General features: G+C 41.6%; 1 protein-coding gene across 4 annotated transcripts in view; it reads right to left on the bottom strand.

The window, feature by feature from the left end:
• BCAS3 (BCAS3 microtubule associated cell migration factor) overlaps window positions 1-21,749 on the bottom strand; it is a 1,098,472-nt gene that overhangs the window by 462,907 nt on the left and 613,816 nt on the right. For all 4 annotated transcript variants that reach the window (XM_083173740.1, XM_083173742.1, XM_083173743.1 and 1 more), the window contains one exon: window positions 19,208-19,305. In XM_083173740.1, coding sequence (XP_083029866.1) covers window positions 19,208-19,305 — 98 coding nt within the window. The remainder of the gene's footprint in view (window positions 1-19,207; window positions 19,306-21,749) is intronic.

The raw sequence follows: 21,749 nt of genomic DNA, 5'->3' as shown, positions 1-21,749 counted from the left end.
TAAAGTTATATTAAAAATACATAGTGTTAAATATGGAAACGGTTGTTGCTCTGGATTTGGTTAGTGTGATTTATCTATTCAATTAATGGGGGAAAGAATCCAATATTCCACAGCCTTTAAATCTCTATTAAGAAGAAATGCATGTGCAACCATTTAGAGCTCTGTGTCAAATAGGCAAAATGTGAGCAAGGCCAAATCTGTTAATAACTGGGAGGAAAAGTCACAGTCTTTAAGATTTATACATTCACTGAAGAACAGCCCACATAGAGTCTAATGTGCAAAAGTCTTCTGACTTACGTTCCCTAGCACAGAGCAAGTTCAGCCAGGGCAGCCATCACGAGGCCAGGGTCAGGGCCCCACAATTTCTGATGGAAGCCCTGAATTCAGCTGATGACCAAGATGAAGCATTCATTCAAAGAGATATACTGTATTATTTATTACTGGCGGCAACAGGTCATTGAAATTATCATTTGTTATCACCGCATCCTGGAGTCTTCACTACCACCAATGAACTGCCATCAGCGGTGAACTGTAGGGACTGGAGTCCCAGGACCAGGCAGATCAAAGGGCCCACACCTAGCTCACAGCAGTAGAATATTCTCAATGCTAGACAGAGCAGTATCCCAGGAGCCCAAACAATACCCTGAGCGCCAGATCCCTGCACCAATAAAGTTTGTTTAGGCTGAGTTTTGTTAGTTGAGAAAGCTGCATCACCGTCTCGATGGTTAGTACGTATGACTGTCGTAGCCTTGCACACATAATGATCCAAAGTGTGGTTCTATGGAAAACGAGGTGAGGCTTAATGCCATGAAGTGCCTGCCACCACCAGTCCTGCTGCTATAACAGGTAGTGTCTTTCTCCCCCGCAGTCTCTCTTTTTTCTACACAGGAACAGGAGTTGGGTTCTACACCTAATCTTACAGTGCACCCCCAGAGTAACGCTAATGATAATTGTATATAACACACACACACACACACATACATACACTGGCAAATATTCATAATGGCACCTGGGTCCAGGCAGGCACAAGCCTATATATACATATATACTCATCAGGGGGAGACTATCTGCCAGGACTCGGGAGAAGGGTTTGTTGGACTGGACCATCTGGTTGGAGGGGGCATTTAATGCACAGACTTGAGTTTAAAAGAAAAGTTTTTGAAGTTCATAAACTGGGAGTTCAGTTCAATATACCACAGGATTTTGGTGTACATATATATATATATATATATATATATATATATATATATATATATATATCCTGATGACATTTCTGCAAGGGAAAAGAAACGTTGATAGACTGAAGACTTGTCTTGAGTATTTCTTTTGGAGGACCTGAGTGCCACTGCACAGTTTGTGTGTATATATATATATATATATATATATATATATATATATATATATATACCAAAACTTTACTCAGACAGTTATTGATGGCTGACATGACTGACTTGGTTTTTTCTTCTTTTCACGGCTATACACCATTAAGCATACAATTAAATGTGACCAAGAAATAGAAATGTGACTCCAAATGAATAAGCTGTCTTCTGTCAGTTGCTGACTGCTATAAGAAGCACAAAGAGAGCAATATCCTCCCTTAACAGATTGATCCCATGCATGTCAGCTCTGAAACAAGTACTATCTGTAACAACACAAGCTGCCTTTATGCCATCCAGGTAATTACAGGCTCAGGTCAAGGATTCAATGCAATATTGATTTCATTTCTGTATCAACAATGACCCTAAAGCACTGGATGTATCTGCTCATGCAGGGACAGCCTTAGAGGGTCTATGACGCCGGGAATCCTCAGGCCCTATCACTGCCAGTAATAAGACACCAATGACCACTCAACCTTGTCAGTGCTGCCCACAGCAATTACAGCAGATTGGGAATTCATACTGTGGGTGACTTCATCTGCCTTCTGCGTTCACACATCCTGCCCACCTGAATGCATTGTCACTGCTACAGAATGCATAGGCATCCCTTTAACTGGTGAAATGCCAGTGTACTGTGCATTAACACATATTAAATAATATGAAAAAGAAATTGTATATTTATGCAAATCAATCATATGATTATGCATTTTCAAAGAATCATAATCAAAGCATTATAATCTTGATTATGCATTTTAATTGCACAATGTAATTAAAATTGTGCATACATACTGCTTTCACAGTATGTATGAAAAGTTTGCATAAAATGAAAAACTTACAGAATCTGGATACATATTCATAGAATTTCCATTATAAAATAAATAAAATACTAATAATATTTGCACAGTTATAATAGATGATAATAAACGGATTCGGTTGAAATACCGACAGCTATTGACTGACGGTCAAAATCCCGACAAGGTCAAAATACCGACATTTAAAATCCCGACAAGGTAAAAATCCCAACAAGGTAAAAATCCAGACAAGGTCAAAATACCGACATATAGAATGTAGACAGGTGAAAAAGTCGACATGACTTTTGGTCGACAGGTCGCGAGGTCGACGGTTTTTTTCACTGTTTTTTACCCGAATGTCGACACAGTCGACATGGACACAGTTGGAAGTCAACTGCAGCCCCTCGCATCGCTTACAATGCTTCGGGCACTATTTTATTCTCACACCACGCCCTAGTGGATGGTAGGGCATGAAATACCGCCTGTCGGCACATGTCAGGTCAAAAAAACAAAACAGTGAAAAAACCCATGTCGACCTCGCGACCTGTTGACCGAAAGTCATGTTGACTTTTTCACCTGTCTACATTCTATATGTCGGTATTTTGACCTTGTCAGGATTTTAAATGTCGGTATTTTGACCTTGTTGGGATTTTAAATGAGGTAAATGGCAGCACTGTACAGTGGGGTGTGGAACACTAATGGTGCAAATCACATCACCTCCCCCTCTACATTGCAATGTGAAATAGTCCTGCCTTCCAAAATGTGCCTGACCCCATGCATAGTAAATTCTAAATAAAAAAACAAGCTATTCATTTTAATAATGTATAACAGAAATACAATTCAGCAGGTACCACAACCAGGGCCAGGCTAACAATGGGGTGCAGAGCCGGCCTTAGGCATAGGCCAACTAGGCAATTGCCTAGGGCATTTGGAATGCCTAGGGGCATCAGCAGCTTCTGCTGATTAAAATGATATGCAGCATGCCTATATTCTGTGTGTGAGTGAGGCTGTATCTGCATATGAAATAGTGTATTCATGGAAATCACTGTAACATAGCATTCCGTATGCAGGTACAGCCACAGTCGCTCACAGAATATAGGCATGCTGCATATTATTTTAATCATTGGAAACTCCTTGTGTGTGCTGGTCATAACAATGCAAATAAGACGAATTTTCAGCAAAAAAGGCACCCAACGTTAGCAGAACTGGCCAGGAGCTGCATGGCCTATTGAGTCAAGATGTATGAGGAAACATCTGTATCCAAGCAGAGGCAGAGGTCACAGTGTTAGCGGCTGTGCGAGTGCTGTCTGCGGGTGGGTTGGCTGTGCAATAGTGTTCGGCATATGTGTAAGGGGCATTATTTGTGTCAAGTATAAACGCATTATTAATGTGCGACATATGTGTAACAGGCATTATGTGTGTCATGTGTATAAGGGCATTAATAATGTGCAACATATGTGTAAGGGGCATTATGTGTGTCATTATGTGTATGAAGGGCATTAATAAAGGTTGGCATAATGTGTAAGGGGCATTATGGTTATAAGGACATTAATAATGTGTGTCATGTGTAAGCGGCATTACTGTGTGGTATTATCAGGGATGCTGAGAGAAAGGGGTAGGGGGTACAAATTACCCAGGCCAAAGTCTGATGGAAGGGCCCAGTGGGGGCCCCGGGCCCCCTCCCCTTTAGTCAGCAGCAGCTGAAGCTCTTCTCCTCTGCCCAGCACACACTGCTTTGTAACAGGAAACAACAGATATATTGCCTCTCGGCAATATTCAGGCGCTGCGTATGTTCTCACTCTTCAAATCAAGCAGCAGTTACGTTTAGGGATTGTCAGTCCCAATGTAAAAAGCAAAAAAAGAGAAATTACTGTATGTAATTTTAATTTATTGCTATTTTATCAATTATATCCTATTCTGTATAATATATATGTGAATAAATTTACACCTTTCTAATAATTGACTGTAGAATCATTCCTCAAATAGCGCAGTTTCCATTTCTCTTTTTTTGCTCTTTACACACTGCTTTGTGCTGGGTTGCAGTGTGGCCATGGAGGTGCCTAAAATACAATATTTTCTCAGGATTTTTTTCTAAGGGTATAATGTGAATAATGTGAGGAAAAATGTATATAAGGTAAAGTGGTACTACTGTGTGATGTAACGTGAATAAGGGACACCATCGCATGATATAATGTGAATAAAGTTGCACTACTGTGTGACATAATGTGAATTGGGGGTACTATTGTGTGGCCATGCCCCTTCCCAGCAAAAACACACCCCTGTTTGGGCTGTGCACCAAATGTGTGCACTGTTTCTATTTAAAATATTGCGGGTAGGAGCACCAAAATGATGACTGCTATGATGATTGTTGATGGTACTGGGAAAGGGGAGCAGGGTCAGAGGCGGAACTAGTGGCGGTGGTAGGGGGCACCAACCAAAATCTTGCCTAGGGCGTCATTTAGGCTAGGGCCGGCTCTGATGGGGTGGGTGGGACTCCAGCTCCAGACCCCTACATAAAAATAGGCGCATCATCATGAGAGTATGATTGGCCATAAATCATATATATTAAATTGTATTTCTAGTTTCCTCACAAAATAATGCAAACTTTTCTACATAAACATATTTAAGGAGAAATTGGGCCAGATGCACTAAGCTTCAAAAAGTGATAAAGTGGTTACAGTATGAATTTGAAAAATGACAGTTATGGGGCTGTTTGGCTAGTTGCTCATAATTTGCCACTTTATCAGTATTTGAAGCATGGTGAATCTGGCCCCAATCGCCTCATGGTACTGGCCACACCCACATAGGAGCAGTCCCAGCTCCTCTGCTTCCCACAGTAGGTAATGGAAGATATCCAGGACCGGGTCCATGTTGTCTTAGTCTGGTCCTGAGCAGTCCAAATATTTTGATTATACAATTAAATTGCTGGAAGCAATTCATCTTTGTTGCATATTTAAATGTAATAATGCATTTTAGTTACTAGAAAACATTATTCAACCTGGTTCACATTTAACTCACCACCAGCAATAGCTCTTTATTTTCACGGAGTTTCCCTGTTATGGCTACATACTATGCAGTTTATTACAAACACATGCTCTGCAACACAAACATATTAATTTATATAACCTAAACTAAATCAAAGCGGAACACAAGTCAGTAAACCTGTGATATTCATTTTTACATATATAAGTGACCAAGGACCATCTAAAGTGCATTAATATATCCCAATCGTGTTCCCCAGATAAATAAAATGTTTATGCTAAAATACATGTAAATCATACTGAAGTAAAACGGTGCTCGAGGCCTTTATTTATATTTTATATGCTGTGCAAATACTGTACAACTCCAATAATATCACAGCATCAAATAAATGAATGCACTGCAAGCACACAGGACTGATGTACAGTACAGTGGGTTCTGCTCTGTACAACATTCCAATAAACTGATCACATGATGGCTGTTAATACTTTGTTAGGTTTCATGCTAATTTTACAGGGCTTTTAACAAAGGAAACACACTTGTATCATAGCAGACGTGAAAGAACGCCATCTCATTTACATTATAATTCTAGGGTCGATATTTATGCTGAAATTACATTTACAGTATCAAGTATCAGAATAATTTTACATAGGAGATTTCACCAATATTATGTCTTATAGCCATGTGTACCACTGGCTATAATAACACATGCTTGCCCAGTGTTTTGCATTAACAGCTCTTTCCAATGGAATGAGTTATCAGACAGCAAAGCAGCTGTCAAACAAAAACTGCAGAGTACAGATGAGCTGTATGCAAAACAATGGGATTTATATTCAATAAGTATTAATATTTTAGTGATTAATGGCTTTAAAAACCCACCCCGCTCAAAATTCTCTTCATATTGGCCCTTATTCTGGTTCACTCCAAAGGCAAATTCCTCGTTAAATGGACAAAACCATGTGCACTGCAGATGAGGCAGATGTAATTCGTGCAGAGAGAATTAGATTTGGGTGGTGGTGTTTTACTTCAAAGTGAGAACTACTGTATATTGCAGTGTAAAAATAAAGCAGTATTTTCCCTGCACAGAAACAAAATAACCCACCCAAATCTAAATCTCTTTTAGAATAAGGGCCATTGTTTACATTTATTCTGCAAAAATCAACGCTATAGTTTTCTTTATAGTGCGCAAATACAAATGCTGTCCTTTAAAAAAACATTGCAGTCATAGGCATTTCAATAAAATAATATGGCAAAAACCATTGCAAATACAGTGGGTCAGATGCACTAGGCTTCAAAAGTGATAAAATGGAGCGTGATAAACAACCAAACAGCTCCTGCAGGACATCATTCAAACACAGTCTGTGACATGACAGGTAGGAGCTGATTGGCTGGCTGTTTATCACTCTCCATTTTATCACTTTTGAAGCTTAGTACATCTGGCCCATTATGAGGGATTCAGTATTAAATCCTGGCGGTCGGGATCACGGCGTTCAGAATCCCGACGCTGGAATCCCGATCGCCGAAATCCCGACAAGGGGGGGACGTGGATCGGTGCACACTAATTTATTCTCCCTCCGGGGGTGTCGTGGACACCCCCGGAGGGAGAAAGTGTCGGGATTTCGGCGATCGGGATTCCAGCGTCAGGATTCTGAACGCCGGGATCCCGACCGCCGGGATTTACACTGCATCCCATTATGAGTATGCGGAGGAAAATAAAGTATGGAACATAGTTTAGTAGCCAATTTTAGAAAATGCTGGACTATTTGTAACTGTATCACAGCAATAATAAAATAAATCAGTGATTAATATCACTGGGATAGATGAGTGATAATTGGCAATTATTGCCCCTTTCATAAGTTGAACCAAAAGTGATTCTTTTAATATGATGCACAAACTTTTAGCTTATTTATTTTATACAATGATGCAGTCATGTTACCATTTACAATGTTAACAGTTATGATGTCGACATCTGCAGAATGTCCACATGCTCAGATGAGAAATACAGACAATCTCAGAGTGCTGTCAGGATCATGCTGTGGGAGTGGGAGTGAGGGTTATTAGTTCGGTTGTGGTAGAAAAGTGTTAGGGCGAGATGTACTGTATTAAGCTGAAAATGTGGTAAAACCCTTGTTTCACCGCATTTTCCTATGTACTAAAACCCAGCCGCACCGATACAGCATAGTAGGGTACCGCCATCTTTGGGTGGCGATACCCTATAGAAGCCTATGGGCTTCTTTTCGCCGCACACTGCCTCCGCCGCCTCACCAACCCCCCTCTCCCCCTCCCTCCTGCTTACCTTCTTGCAGGTCCTCCTGGACCCTGGAAGGTAAACCACTCCTCCCCCTAGCAACGCAGCCGGATGTCTTTCTGGCTGCAGGGGGGAGGACGAGGCACCGGGGACAGCCACGCTGAACTGTCTTGGCTGCAGGGGAGCAATAGGCGGCAGGGAGGTGACGGCACACCACAGAACAGGTATGGCGGGGGGCCTCCATCACCGCACCACGATGCCAGCCGCATATGTGCTGGCATTGCGGCAGGGGCATGTTAATACATCCCGCCCTTAGACTGCTGGAGGGGAGAATAGGGTTAGGCTGCGAGGGTTAAGGTGGCCATACATCAGAAAGACCTGCTTACAATCATGATTGTGTCCAACTTTCACTTCAACTCACCAGCAGTCCTTGGTGGGTTTTGGACACACAAAGGGGGTTATTCAAGTCCATTCGGTCCTCGGTGCATTCACACGTAGGACCGATGGTGCGCATCTACTCATGTGCAGGGGCATTTCTGCGCATGTGCAGACGTGGGGTGTGTGCACCCACAGGGAACTTTCGGATCGCCGGGTTCACGCACCAATGATGGCGTGTGGGGTGCTGAGAAGGGCGGGGGTGCCATGCTGCCCCATTACCATATCCGTGGGCGCTCTCATGGCAATAAGGCGGTGACGCAGGTGCGGGGGGCTGGCAGCTGACATCACCGGATGTCAGCTGCCCGCCCATATCCGTGCCAGCGTGAACGCATATGTAATTGACTATTAAATGCGTGTACCTTCCACATCTTTGGATGGTCGCCGACCATCCAAAGATGTGGGCGGTTACCCAAGGCATACGAATGGATGTTTATGCTAAACATCCATTTGCAGCCTGTGCGGACGAACACGCACTGCGAGGGGGGGGGGTAGGCGTTCATTCGCCGGGAGGAGTTTGGTGGACTCGCTAGGCTGAGAATACGCAGCCTTGCGAATCAACAAGAATAACCCCCAATGTACTCAAAATCCATCATAAACTCCGTCATACAATCCAGCTGCTGCATGATGGTATGATTGAAGCTTCATTTAAATAGGGGGCTGGCCTACTAGGATCAAAAGGATAGGAGTACCAAAAATCCTGTTTTTTTATTATTATTTTTTTAATTTACAGGTTGCCAGCAACTACCAATCTGCTCACATCTGCTGCTCTACTCCATTATTAAATAGCCCTAATGCAGCAATCCTGTGAACATGGTTTTCAGAGTAGTGACAGAATTGTGCAAAAGGATGTCCACCGTTCTCTTTAGCCGCCCCCGCCCGTCTGCCGTTTGGAAACTTCTGCATCTCCCATCATCTTCACTGCCGCGGGCCGCCCAGAAGCTGCACCTCTCTTCTCTGCTAGTCAGGGAGGGAGTGTCACATGACTCTGGTTGTATGAGCCATCTAATGACAGATTGCATGTGCTTAAAAGCACATGCAGTCTGCTCCCAATCCAAACTGATCTGACATGCCGCACGTTGGCATTAAGGGGATACGGTCATTTGGTATACAGCATGATGGTGGAAAAGCATTAGGTCGACACCATTAGGTCGACATGCTGTAAGGTTGACATGGGTCTCAGTCGACATGGCTTTAGGTTGACAGGTCATTAGCTCGACAGGTCATTTGGTCAACGCATGCATTAGGTCGACATGGGCAATGTTTACAGTCAAAAGGTCGACATGGGTTTTTTACTGTTTTTAGAGCCGACAGGCGGTATTTCATGCCCTACCATCCACTAGGGCGTGGAGGGAGAATAAAATACTGTGCCCGAAGCATGGCGAGCATAGTGAGCCATACAAGGGGATGTGGTGCTAAGTTTCAGTGTCCATGTCGACTGTGTCGACATTTGGCTGGGAAAAAAACAGTGAAAACACCATGTTGACCTTTTCACTGTCAACATTGCCCATGTCGACCTAATACACGTGTCGACCCTATGACATGTCGACCTAAACCCATGTCAACCTAACCCCATGTTGATCTTTCAGCATGTCGACTAATGGTGTTGACCTAATGCTAGTCGACCAACATGTTGTAGACCAAATGATCCACACCCGCATTAAGAATATCAATAAAATATAGTCATCAGTTTTATAAACATTAAAATGAACCTCTTGTTTGCGCTCATCCTGTCCCCTCCATGCCATACTTACCTGTTTTGGTGTATGTGTATGTGTGGTAGGGAATATAGTGTGTAAGCTCCACCTGGGCAGGGACTGATGTGAATGACTAGATGTCCTCTGTAAACAGTGTGTGCTAAATAAATAATGGGTTTGGATAATTTGGTCTACAGCATTTTGGTCGACAGTCATTAGGTCAACACCATTAGGTCGACATTTGAAAAGGTTAACATGTGTCTAGGCCGACATGGGAAAAGGTCGACATGGTTCTAGGTTGAAAGGTCATTAGTTCAACAGGTCGTTAGTCCGGCAATGCCTAGGTCGACTTGAAAAGGTCGACATGGGTTTTATTACAGTTTTTTACCTGAATGTCAACACAGTCGACATGGACACAGTTTAAAGTGCACCGCATCCGCTCGCAATGCGTCGGGCACGGTGCCTCGCTACTCTCGGCACACTATTTTATTATCCCACCACGCCCTAGTGGATGGTAGGGCATGAAATACCGCCTGTCGGCACATGTCGGCTAAAAAAAACAGTGAAAAACCCCATGTCGATCTTTTGACTGTCGAACTAGACAATTCCAAACTAAGGACCTGTCGAACTAACGACATGTCGAACTAATGTCCTTTCGAACTATAACCATGTCGACCTTTTCCCATGTCGACCTAGACCCATGTTGACCTAATGGTGTTGACCTAATGACTGTCGCCCAAATGACCGCATCCTATAAATAACTTAACCAAGTGAATAGGTGTAAAAATTACCAATGTTAACTCTAACTTTGATACTATTAGATATAAATGTACACCTTTATTTTAATAGTAACTAGGTCAGTGCAAATTAATTTGCCAAAGTTAAAAAAGGTACTTGTGTATTTGCAGGGCGCCCAATTTACATACGTACGGCACCGTAGGAAAATCGCATCGCATAGCATAACATTTTTCTGTGCAATGCGATGCGATTTTACATTGTATAAGCACCCATACCATGAGATGTGATAGTACTTCATTTTAAAAGCACCCATGCACACCCCCACTATCCACGTCACCCCGAAGCGTTGCGAGCAGACGTGGTTAGGCGTCCTCCCGACCTTTTCATACCCCCACTATCCACGTCAGCGTGGAGATGATTTTATAATGTGTGGGGAGGGCAGCGAGCCACCGAGCCCGAAGCGTGGCGAGCGTAGCGAGCCCCGCGAGGGGACACAGATTACTTTACATGTATTACGCGTTCCCTCACAGGGCTCATGCCATGTTTCGGGCTCGGTGGCTCGCTGCGCTCGCCACACTTTGTAAAATCAACTCCACGCTGACGTGGATAGTGGGGGTATGAAAAGGTCGGGATGACACGTAATCGCGTCCGCTCGCCATGCTTCGGAGTGACGTTGATAGTGAGGGTGTGCATGGGTGCATTTAAAATGAAGTACCATCACATCTCATGGTATGGGTGCTAATACAATGAAAAATCGCATCTCAATTGCACAGAAAATATGTATGCGATGCGATCTCACTACGCAGAATAGCTCACTAAGCAAGCAGCTTAGTGGGCGCCCTGCTAATACACAAGTACCTTAAGTAATGTCATATAATTTCTCCTATACTGTTTTAACATTGTCTTTTCATTAAGTTTATGACAAATGAATATGAAATTAAATGTTTACTGCAATATAAAAAGAGGTCCTTGAATTTGAATATAATATTGAAACTTTCAACACTGGATGGAATGATGTATTTAGGCAGAACCATATATTTCTGTCATATCGAAAAAGGGTGAATATAAGTGATGGGAAACATTTGTGAAGCCTTCTTGTAGGTGAGACAAGGTGATGACTAGTGATAAGAGCAGGCGCCACATTGCTTATATCTCCTAGCAGCAAGTAATCAGCACTTAGATAGGAATCAAAAGCCTTCAATGCAAGGTGTACTGACTGGAATCACTTCCTGGTTCAAAGCAGCAATTAAACTTTTATGAGCCGTAGTTTTGACTTGTTTATAGCTAAAAAACAATGCTCATAATATTGCAACAAGTAATAAAAGTGCTGTTCAGCCTTATTTAAATGGCAGAAAATGTACTTGCCTAAAAAAACACGGTGGATTGACTTTTCATAAAAATGTCAGTTATAGATTTGATAATCATCTCTGGGCACTGAAATCATTTTCGCTGCCAAATTACCATTGAATAAGAAAATTATGTAATTGTATTTATTTTGCCATTTTATAGACTACAGCAGTGGTTCCCAAACTCAGGGCCAGGGCGCCTACAGGGGGGTGCTGTCCATTTGAGAAGGAATTTGCCTCTGAGAGGGAACCAGAATAAGGCCCTCAGTCCTTAAGGTGCCCATACACGTACCAATTACCCGGTACTTTTGTGCTAAAATAGCATCGTTGTGCATGCATTGTGCATGCGATGCAATGCTATTTTAGCACAAAAAGTACCGGGTAATTGGTATGTGTATGGGCACCTTTAGGACTCGCAGGCCAGGTGATAATCGTGATCAATTTGATCTCTGAGGAAAGTCGCAATAAAGAACAGCTGAAATATTTCCCACAAACTTACTACACACCTGCCCGCTCCTGTAAAATAATGACTTACCTCTCTGCAGACCCCTCCTCATATTATTATATACTATATATTCCATCTCAAAACATTAAATAAACCTTATACTGTACAAACGTATGCACCATGTATGCTTACAGTACATGCAAGCCTTTGCTATCCCCACTGACATCAGTAAAATGTATACCAACTCTCAACTCTGAGTGGCTACTTTCCTATTGCTGGTATACATTACAATAATTCTCCCCCTATCTGCTATGAGCTGAACTGATTGCTTGTAATGCTGCTGGATCTACTGACTGTAGAAAAAGCAACTGGGAACTTGACTCCATTGCAAGAAAAGGGGTATACACACATGCACAGATCAGGGGTCCTTCTTAAACCACCATAGCAATTAGGATTTGTGCACCAAAACGGACAGTGGGTTTGACCTCATCTGGCAAGTAAGGGTAAACAGAAACATAGAAACAGAGAATTTGACGGCAGATAAGAACCATTTGGCCCATCTAGTCTGCCCCTTTTTTATCCTTCAGGTAATCTCAACCCATTTTGATCCTTATTTCTTTGTAAGGATATTCATATGCCTATCCCAAGCATGTTTAAATTGTTCTACTGCTGTGTACACACTTGTACAATCTGCATGAGATCCAGATGCGATTACAATTTAGACTATCTGCATACAATTTAGACTATCTGCATACAATTTAGACTATATAGTGCAGATCTGCACAATATAGACAGGGCTGCCAAGACTTTCTGGCTGAGATATGGGAGCGCGCATCTTGAACGCATCTGGATCGCTTTGGATAAAACCCATACAATCTGCGTGAGATCCAGATGAGATTTTGACTATATAGTCAAAATCTCATCTGGATCTCATGCAGATTGTACAAGCCTCTACCACCTCTGATGGGAGGCTATTCCACTTATCCACTACCCTTTCTGTGAAGTAATTCTTTCTAACATTTCCCCTGAACCTACCTCCCTCCAGTTTCAGTGCATGTCCTCGTGTTCTATTACTTCTTTTCCTGTGAAGAAAAATTTCCCTTCTGTACTATGTTAAAACCCTTGATATATTTGAAGATTTCTATCATGTCCCCCCTTTCCCTTCTCTGCTCCAAACTATACATGATAAGATATTTTAGTCTATCCAGGTAAGTTTTGTGATGTAGGCCATGCACCATTTTAGGTGCCCTTCTTTGTACACTCTCTAATGTATTTATAAGGGTGTCATAAACCGCTTCAATATTCATATTGCTGAAGTTTAATCATAACATAGAGAGCTCAATACCATAAATAACAATGTTGAGTCATGTGTGTCACTCTTACATCATATTGTAAGGACTCTTGTGTAAACACATTCAAAACAAACTGTTACCCTGTGATGACATGTCAGCCTTTATAAAAGCTCTTATAATCCCATATGTTACTGTAATGGACATTATACCCTGCAGGCAGGAAATCGTCACTGCTAGAACTGTCATAAGGCAACACGACTACTAGATTTGATTCACCTGCAAACAGAAATAAAGTATGAAACCACAGTCGCTCAATGATGTAAAGTACAAGTTGCCTACCATGCAGTACCACAAACATGACTCTGTGTTATGTACTTTTGGTAAAGGAATGACAGTATCAGACAGAAACCACATCTTAACTACCACACTGTTCTTGGGATTTAAATAACAAATGCAATATGACTGTCATCATGTGAGAACTGTTATTTGGACACTGAGCTAACCTGACAAATAACAGGTTCTAAAAACAAATATAGTGTGAAATTGTTAAAGTATTATAGCTGCCATTTGTTTAACTTCTGTGGACTGGCCAGTACATATTTTATGACAACTACTTTCTAGCTTTATGAGCTGAATTAGGGAAACACTAGTGCAGCATAAACACTCGGTTTACCCACTATCCAGTGGCGGTTTTTACCTATGGGTTGCAGGGCTGCAGCCCCCCAGGTAAAATCTGCCACTGTGTGAAGCCAGATGCCGTCTGTGAGACTGCACTGGCTTCATTGTGACTGGCAGTGACTTCCTATTGGAAGTCCGACCTGCCAGTCACCCAAGGCAGTCCCATTGGGAGGTCTTCCCACCGTTCGGGATGCCTCTACGGGTCGCTAGCGGTGGCAGCCCATAAAAATGGGCTCTGCACATGCGCAGTACCAGGGACAATACTGCGCATGTGCCAGACCCGAGACCGTGAATATGCTACTATGGACTGCTGCCGAAGCAGCCCACAGAAGCTGGGGGTCAGTGCATGTGCAGTATCGAAGAAGCTATTGCACATGCGCCAGTCTCGCGACTGCAATGGGGTTGGGACTGGCAGCGGGGACAGGCAGGTGGCGTTGACCAGTGGGCACTGTTGGCAGGGACCAGCAGCGGAGGGGAGGCTGGCATTGCGGCAGAACCCATCCTCCACAGGTGGTAAGAGCCACTAATGCCACTATCCATTAAGTTTTGAATCATACTTGCTGACTGTGTAGAGGAGTGGAGTCACAGTTGGTCACTGAGGGGGCAAGACAATTTGTGTTACTAAACCATGCCCTGACTACACCATGATCACAAAAATGACAACGCTAACAAGAGGATAGTAGAGTCAATATGACGCAATGCTTATTGAATCATTTTATATTCAGCCCTTCCCCAAAGATCTGCAATTCAAATCATTACACTTCTCATATTGTCTTCTTCACTAAGAAGTGGGTGTATGCTGTAGATTTACTCACTCTTCAGGGGGGTCCTGGGGACAACTCCGGAAACCAGTTGCCCAGAACTCCTGGGAGAGTAGGTAATTATGGGCCAGATGTACTAAGCTTGAAAAGTGATAAAATGCAGAGTGATAAACAACCAGCTCCTACCTGTCATTTTTCAAACCCAGACATGGCAGGTAGGAGCTGATTGGCTAGTGGTTTATCACTTTTCAAGCTTAGTACATCTGGCCCTATGTGTTATACCGAATGTCTAATGCATGATGAGGACAAATATTTTTTTTTTTTTTTCAAATACTGTCTGCTTTTGCATGTAGTCCACAAATGCTGGGGCAGATGGCCAACATGAACCTTGGGACATCCTTTTTAGGATTAGGGATAATCTTGGAGTTAGGGTTAGACACTTGGTTGAGGGTAAGGCTGCAGTAGGGAATGCTTAGGGTTAGGCACTAGGGGAAGGGTTATGGTTAAAATATTAAAACAAAAGTGTATCTACCTTTTCTGTGTTAACCATTGATCCTGTTGACCATCTGGTGTCGACTTATAGGCTGTTTGTCTATATACTGTCGATCTTTTCACACCATCCACACCAAATGCTGTATAGATTTTTTATACACTATATTTAGGGTTTAAATTTAGACACAACCCTTCCCCATCTACAGTTCTCTGAACATTTTAAATCCCTCCAACTGCAGAGCATCATGGTTTTACCAAAACATAAAGATACTTCCTCTTCTTTTAAAAGTTGTGCTTTACTCCCAAATCTGAAGCAGCACCATAGTGTCAGTCCAGTAACCTTAAAAGTAATGGGGCATACTTACTTTTTGCCTATTTTCTAAGTGAACAGTCTAGATCACTTAGAACTTAAGCACAAATAGCTCCGTGTGTACAGGCTATGGCCACTGTATGGCGACACGCGGTTGCCATCGCTGGCTTAGATCTTCAGCAAATGCAGGCAGAGTCTAATTACTGTACATCACATTGCAAGTGCGTACAAAACACAGTATGGATGATCTAGACACCGCAAAGTTCACGGAAATCACCCAGCCTACATCCCTTAGCACAGATCTCTAAGTGTCTGCCACTTAAAAAAAATCTTAACTATGCATTATTTACATTTCATTAAATAACATGTAAGTACAAGAAGTAGGAAATAAAGAATTAACCATTCACCCATTTACAGTATAAACATTTTTCAAATGTGCCTTATGTGATGTGAACTACCAGTAATCAGTGCGATCCTACTTACCACAAATTAGCCAAAATGATTTTTTTAAATAATGGACAGTGCTAAAATTTGATGGAGATTGCACAATTGAGGACACCAGTGTACTCTGGTGAAGTAAACTTATTTCTGATTGGATCATACCAATGCTTCTTATACTGTAATAGGCTGATTTGTAGGGAATACCATATCTTGTTTCCAATATGCATAACACATCTTTATAATAAATCTTTATTAAATCCATTGTTTTAACTCCCTTCACTACAACCTTTACAAATCCTTTTTTTGTGTTTGTTACAGTTTCTTTTTGCAGTTTAAACCTCAATCCACTCAACAGCCTCTCATGGGATTTTGGAATCACTACAGATTAAAATCCTCTCCGTCTCCTGACTGCTTGACTAATGCTTTGTGTTTAATAATTCTACTTGTGAGGGATTTTATTTGACAAAATCCTGCTGAACCCCCAGTTGTTCTGCAGCTGTAATGGAGTATAAAACTCGCCTCTGACTTATAGCACTGTATTGCTTGCACTGTGGGAGACTGCTTAACTAACAAGATGTATTATATACGTTGTAATACATCTACATGTAAATGTTACATTAGAGCATCTGTATTTTGCTAGGAACCACTGCATCATGGTTTATTGCATTAGCACTATCACACAGAAGGTTTCATTCTTATTTTGACCATGAGAATATATATATTTTCAGCATCTTTAGTTTATCAGTATTTTATCAGAGGATGTACTTAAAACTACACTGCAATTTTTTTTTATTCAAAGAACATTTAAAAATTTATTATTTTAATTAGTAACAGAAGATGTCCAGACCCAAGCCTATTACCACCTGTACTCAGACCCAACGCAGTAACTAATAAGGTAGATCATCCCATTCGGACAACTGTGGCCTAAAATTGAAAACAGCAAAAAAGTATTCAGTGGTCAAGACATTTCCTACTGGAAAATTGCAGACAAAGGGGGATATTCAATCTCCGGCGAGCACCTCCCGTTAGGGAGATGCCCGCCGGGCCCTATTCAATGCTGTCTTCCCTGACAGCATTGAGCAGGGTATCTCGGCAGAACGAGCCCAAAATCATTAGCTGTTGGGCTCGTTCTGCCGAGAACAGCCGGGAAGTGACGAGCTGCCGGCTGCAGCTCGTCTCTTCCCGGCCGCAACTCGCGGCCACGCCTCCTTTTTTCTCCCTGGCAGACGGGACATTGAATCCCGTCTGCATGTTCTCGGTCGAGCTGACCGAGAACGGGACTGGGTCACGGCGATCGAGCAAGCTCGAGTGCCGTGACCCTCACATTGAATACCCCCCAAAGTGTTATGGAAGCTAAATGGCCAAAGCACATGGGTAAATGTAATAAGGTGGGATGGGCGGAAGGCGTGAGAATAGTCATATATATTTTTTTCAAGCAGCGATAAAAAAAGAAACAGGTTGGTCTTGCCTTGTAAACGATTGCCGCTTAAAAAAAAATACACCTCCAGCCTCTTGCGCCCTATAATATTTACCTCACAGTGTAAAATCAGCTTTGGTTTTGCTTCTGGATTTCTGCCCAGGTTTTCAAAGCAAGGTAATGGGGTTTGTCGGGCAGAATTGTTTTACATAATAACATAATAATGGGCATATGCATTCTACAACTAAAGCCCATAAGGCCATACTCAAATAGGCCCATCATTATTAGAGCACATGTAAAGGGCACAATGAGCATATGCTGAGTTGGTGTTGTCATTTTGATTGATAAAATTGACAGGTTATATTGGCTTTGGCTTTAGTGGGTGTCTCTGTTCACTCGGCTGCTATACTTGCATTGCCTCACAGTTCCGTCACTGAATAGATAGCTGGTGCGTCAGCATTGCGACCACATCTAAATCAAGCCCCGTGTGAGTAAGCCAGTCATACATAGGGACATATATTGATATGTAATGCTCATCTATCTGAATTATGGTAAAATAAGCATGGGGAGTTAAATAAATATAAATTGTGCAGGGTTAACAGAAAAGCATGTGTTTCATACATAAAAAATAAAGAAACAACAAAGTTTATTTTTTGGGGCAATCAAATGCAATGAAACATCGATAGCGAAAGAAGCGAGTATTTCACTATTTTTCAAGATATTTCACAGATATTTTCTAGTGGGTATCCAATTAGATATCCTGTGCAAAAACATACAGGTGCAGTGAAAGCAGTATGTTTCTGCCGCAGCAGTCCTGAAAAACCTCATCAGGGATAGTATAGCCCCAACGAAGCAATTACCTGCGATCAAATTATAATTGATTAATTGTATACATCCCATGGTTTTTTAAGAGTAGATTGATTATGTAGTAATAAAATGACACTAATCCCATATATATATATATATATATATATACATATATATATATATATATATATATATATATATATATATATATATATAGAAAGAGAGAATAGGGGTGCGCTAAATGTACCACTTGGTGGATATACATACAATAAATAAAAAGTTATTTTTATAAAAAACAGGTAAACGTTTATTGATGGTTCATCCAGCAGTAAAAATTCATTTATTCACAGTTTTTCAGACAAGTGCCACATACAATGTAGATCCGCGACCCGACGCGTTTCGTCCCTTAGGACTTCATCAGGGGCAATGAATCAATCTAATGAGGAGAAATCTCCTACACAGTTTGTGGGTGGAATTATGTCCTTTAAAGGCTTATTTAGAGCTGCCTATTGGGGTAAATAAATCTCTCAGGTCAAAAAAGCTCTGTCCACAATGAAAGATTTGCACAGCCTCAAAATGAATATGGTCTTCTTTGACCAGAGGGTGGATTTGCACAGATCAGAAGATAAGTTGTAACAGTATGGTATTCTTCAGGTTCTAGCAGGTGTATTTATACAGCCTCATTGAGGTGAAAGGATGGTCTCTAACACTAGCAGTGAGTAGATTCACACAAATACAAATCGGGTATCTCTCTGTTCACAGTAAATGCAGTTTCTGGTGTGTCTGGTGAGTAGCTGTGTCTTTGCTGTGTAACATATATATATATATATATATATATATATATATATATATATATATATACACACACACCAATATGTTTCATATAACAGGCAATCCAACATCTCCAATAAAATCACCCTTTATGGTTAATTGACCATCAGGGGGGTTTCCTACCTGAGCTGGCATCAATAACTGTTGATCCTCCCCTTCGATCAGAAACAGGACGTGGTGATCCAGGCATGCTGACAGGTTCCGAGCGAACAGGCTGAATCCTATAACAAATATTTTAACAAGTTTACAATTAAAGCAATTGTTTTTACTACATTCAGCTATTTACAGCTACAGAACATGACGTTCTGCAGTCTAAACCACCAATATCAGTAGCAATGTATTGGAGAAACAGATGTCATTCTTTACAAAAAATGTCATATTGTTTTGTGGCTTGTGCTTCAGAAGATGGTGGTGTCGGCCATATTTTCTGAACTTCTCTACATTTAATATTGTCATAGTCCTTGTTAGGACAATTTACCACATCACAGGTGGCATAGTGACAATCTTCCATAAATATCATTCTACAGCACACAACCTCTGGAAAGTGCAACCTTTGAGGATAACTCCCACATGGACGGTCAAACACAGAAAGGGGGTGAATGTAATATTCTGTGAACTGCAAGCATAGATGGGTCCCATGTGACTTTGACCAATGTTTTAAAGTAGCAATCCATAAAAACACAAAACCAGGTTCTTGCCCTTTGTGTAATGGGGCCTCCACATGGGGTGATGCTGGAGTGTTCTGAGTGATGCTCACTCAGAATGCTTCAGCAAGATCGCCCGGCACACAACGATGTGTTAGCGCTGAGTGATCTGTCAGGGCCAATCTTCTCAGATGAGAACACTGGTCCTGACAACGGCGATTATACATTTATCCAGCATGCTGTATATTAATCGTCAGGTGAAAGCGATGTGCTCGGCCATGCATCGCTATTGTTATGGCCACTACGCAAGGACATTTTACCCTCAAATCACTCCATGTAGGACCCCTTAGTTATTAATACTTAATAATAAGTGTATATTATCTTGCGCAGCAGGCAGAGAAAAAACTTTCCTTCCTTCAATGGATCTTCCAGAAGCCTCCCAGTAAAGGTTTGCAAGAATGTATGATACTGTAGTAAGTAGTTTTACTGTCCAAGGAAGCACATTAGGCAGATACTACTATTTACATTATAGATCCTTTGCCTCTGCTTGCAACGGTGATTTTTTCCTTTACACCTAAATAAATGGTGTATAAAAACATCACTACATTAGAATTTACATCAGAAAATTAATTTAGCTCCAGAAATAGTAGGCATGCCCATAATTCTTTTTTTCCTGACCTGCAGCAGTATATATATATATATATATATATATAATTAACTTGAACTTAACGAGTTCCAAATCTCCAATTAGGTGTAAACTATTTTTTTGTGCGTGTGCAAGGTCATTCTCGTAGTTCACCTTCCCCCAGAATCTTCATTTTTTTCTGGATTGAGCTGATCAGAACTGGTTAAATATCCAGTCCAGACACACTTACTTATTATAATAACTTACTTATCAGTCAAATCAAAACCAAACAACACGATTAGGAAGTGGCAAGAGGTAGACAGAAGTTCAAATACAGTATACACATACTGAAAAAATAAGGCAAAGAAAGGTTTCATGGTTAAACAACAGAAATCACGCACAAGGCATGTGAGCAGCGCTATAACATAAAAAATCATTGGCAAGTGTTTGGAACAATGTTACATTTAACTTTCACTAAAAAATAGACCACATATAATTCAAGTACAATATAATTAAAACAATTAGAGTTAAAATTAATGATAATAATTCCACGCCACAGGAAATGGAATTAAAGGTGTGGATAATGGCCCGGAACAATTTTTAAGTCACAGGTAAGTGCACATTACCGGTTCTTGTATACCATTGTATATACAAAATGCTTCACTTTTAATAGGGTGGTTATCCTCACAATTGATACGGAGCTGTAGGCTGCCGCTGGAGGTGGTGTAAAGGCTTCCGCACACAGGAGCTGGTGTCCTCTCATATAGGTGGCCAGATGGAGTGTAAGCCACCAGAGGGGTCCAGGGAGCGTTGTCCGCCAAATGTAAAGCAATATTAGGCAAAGGGTTGAGGCTTCCGCACACAGGACTGGCGTCCTCTCATGTGGGTGATCAGTTAGAATGTTGTGTCACCAGAGGGATCACGTGAGCAGTGTTCACCAGATATAGAACAATAAAGGGGCCAATGGTAAATTGTAGCTGGAGCCAAGATATCCACATCAATAGGTAGTCCACAATGAATAGTCCTGGGCATGAAACTCTGACGTGTTTCACTGCCAACTGCAGCTTTATCAAGGGTGTTTAGCAGTGTACCTGGTCTGGGTATATATACCTTTCTTAATGATGAGATGGTTAGCATGTGTGTGGTCCAAACACTATTTGGATTACAACATGCTCTTTTCTTCTGGAAGTACATTGTAGGATCGCAGTCATTGACGGCTCCTCAATGACTGCAATCCTACAGTATACTTCCAGAAGAAAAGAGACCAGGCCAGGTACACTGCTAAACACCTTTGATGAAGCTGCAGTTGGCAGTGAAACACGTCAGGTGCCCTGACGTGTTTCACTGCCAACTGCAACTTTATCAAAGGTGTTTAGCAGTGTACCATGCCCAGGAC

This window comes from Crinia signifera, chromosome 2 (genome assembly GCF_055691185.1).
Source record: "Crinia signifera chromosome 2, ASM5569118v1, whole genome shotgun sequence".
Lineage (NCBI taxonomy): Eukaryota > Metazoa > Chordata > Amphibia > Anura > Myobatrachidae > Crinia > Crinia signifera.
This window is presented reverse-complemented; position numbering and strand designations above follow the sequence as displayed.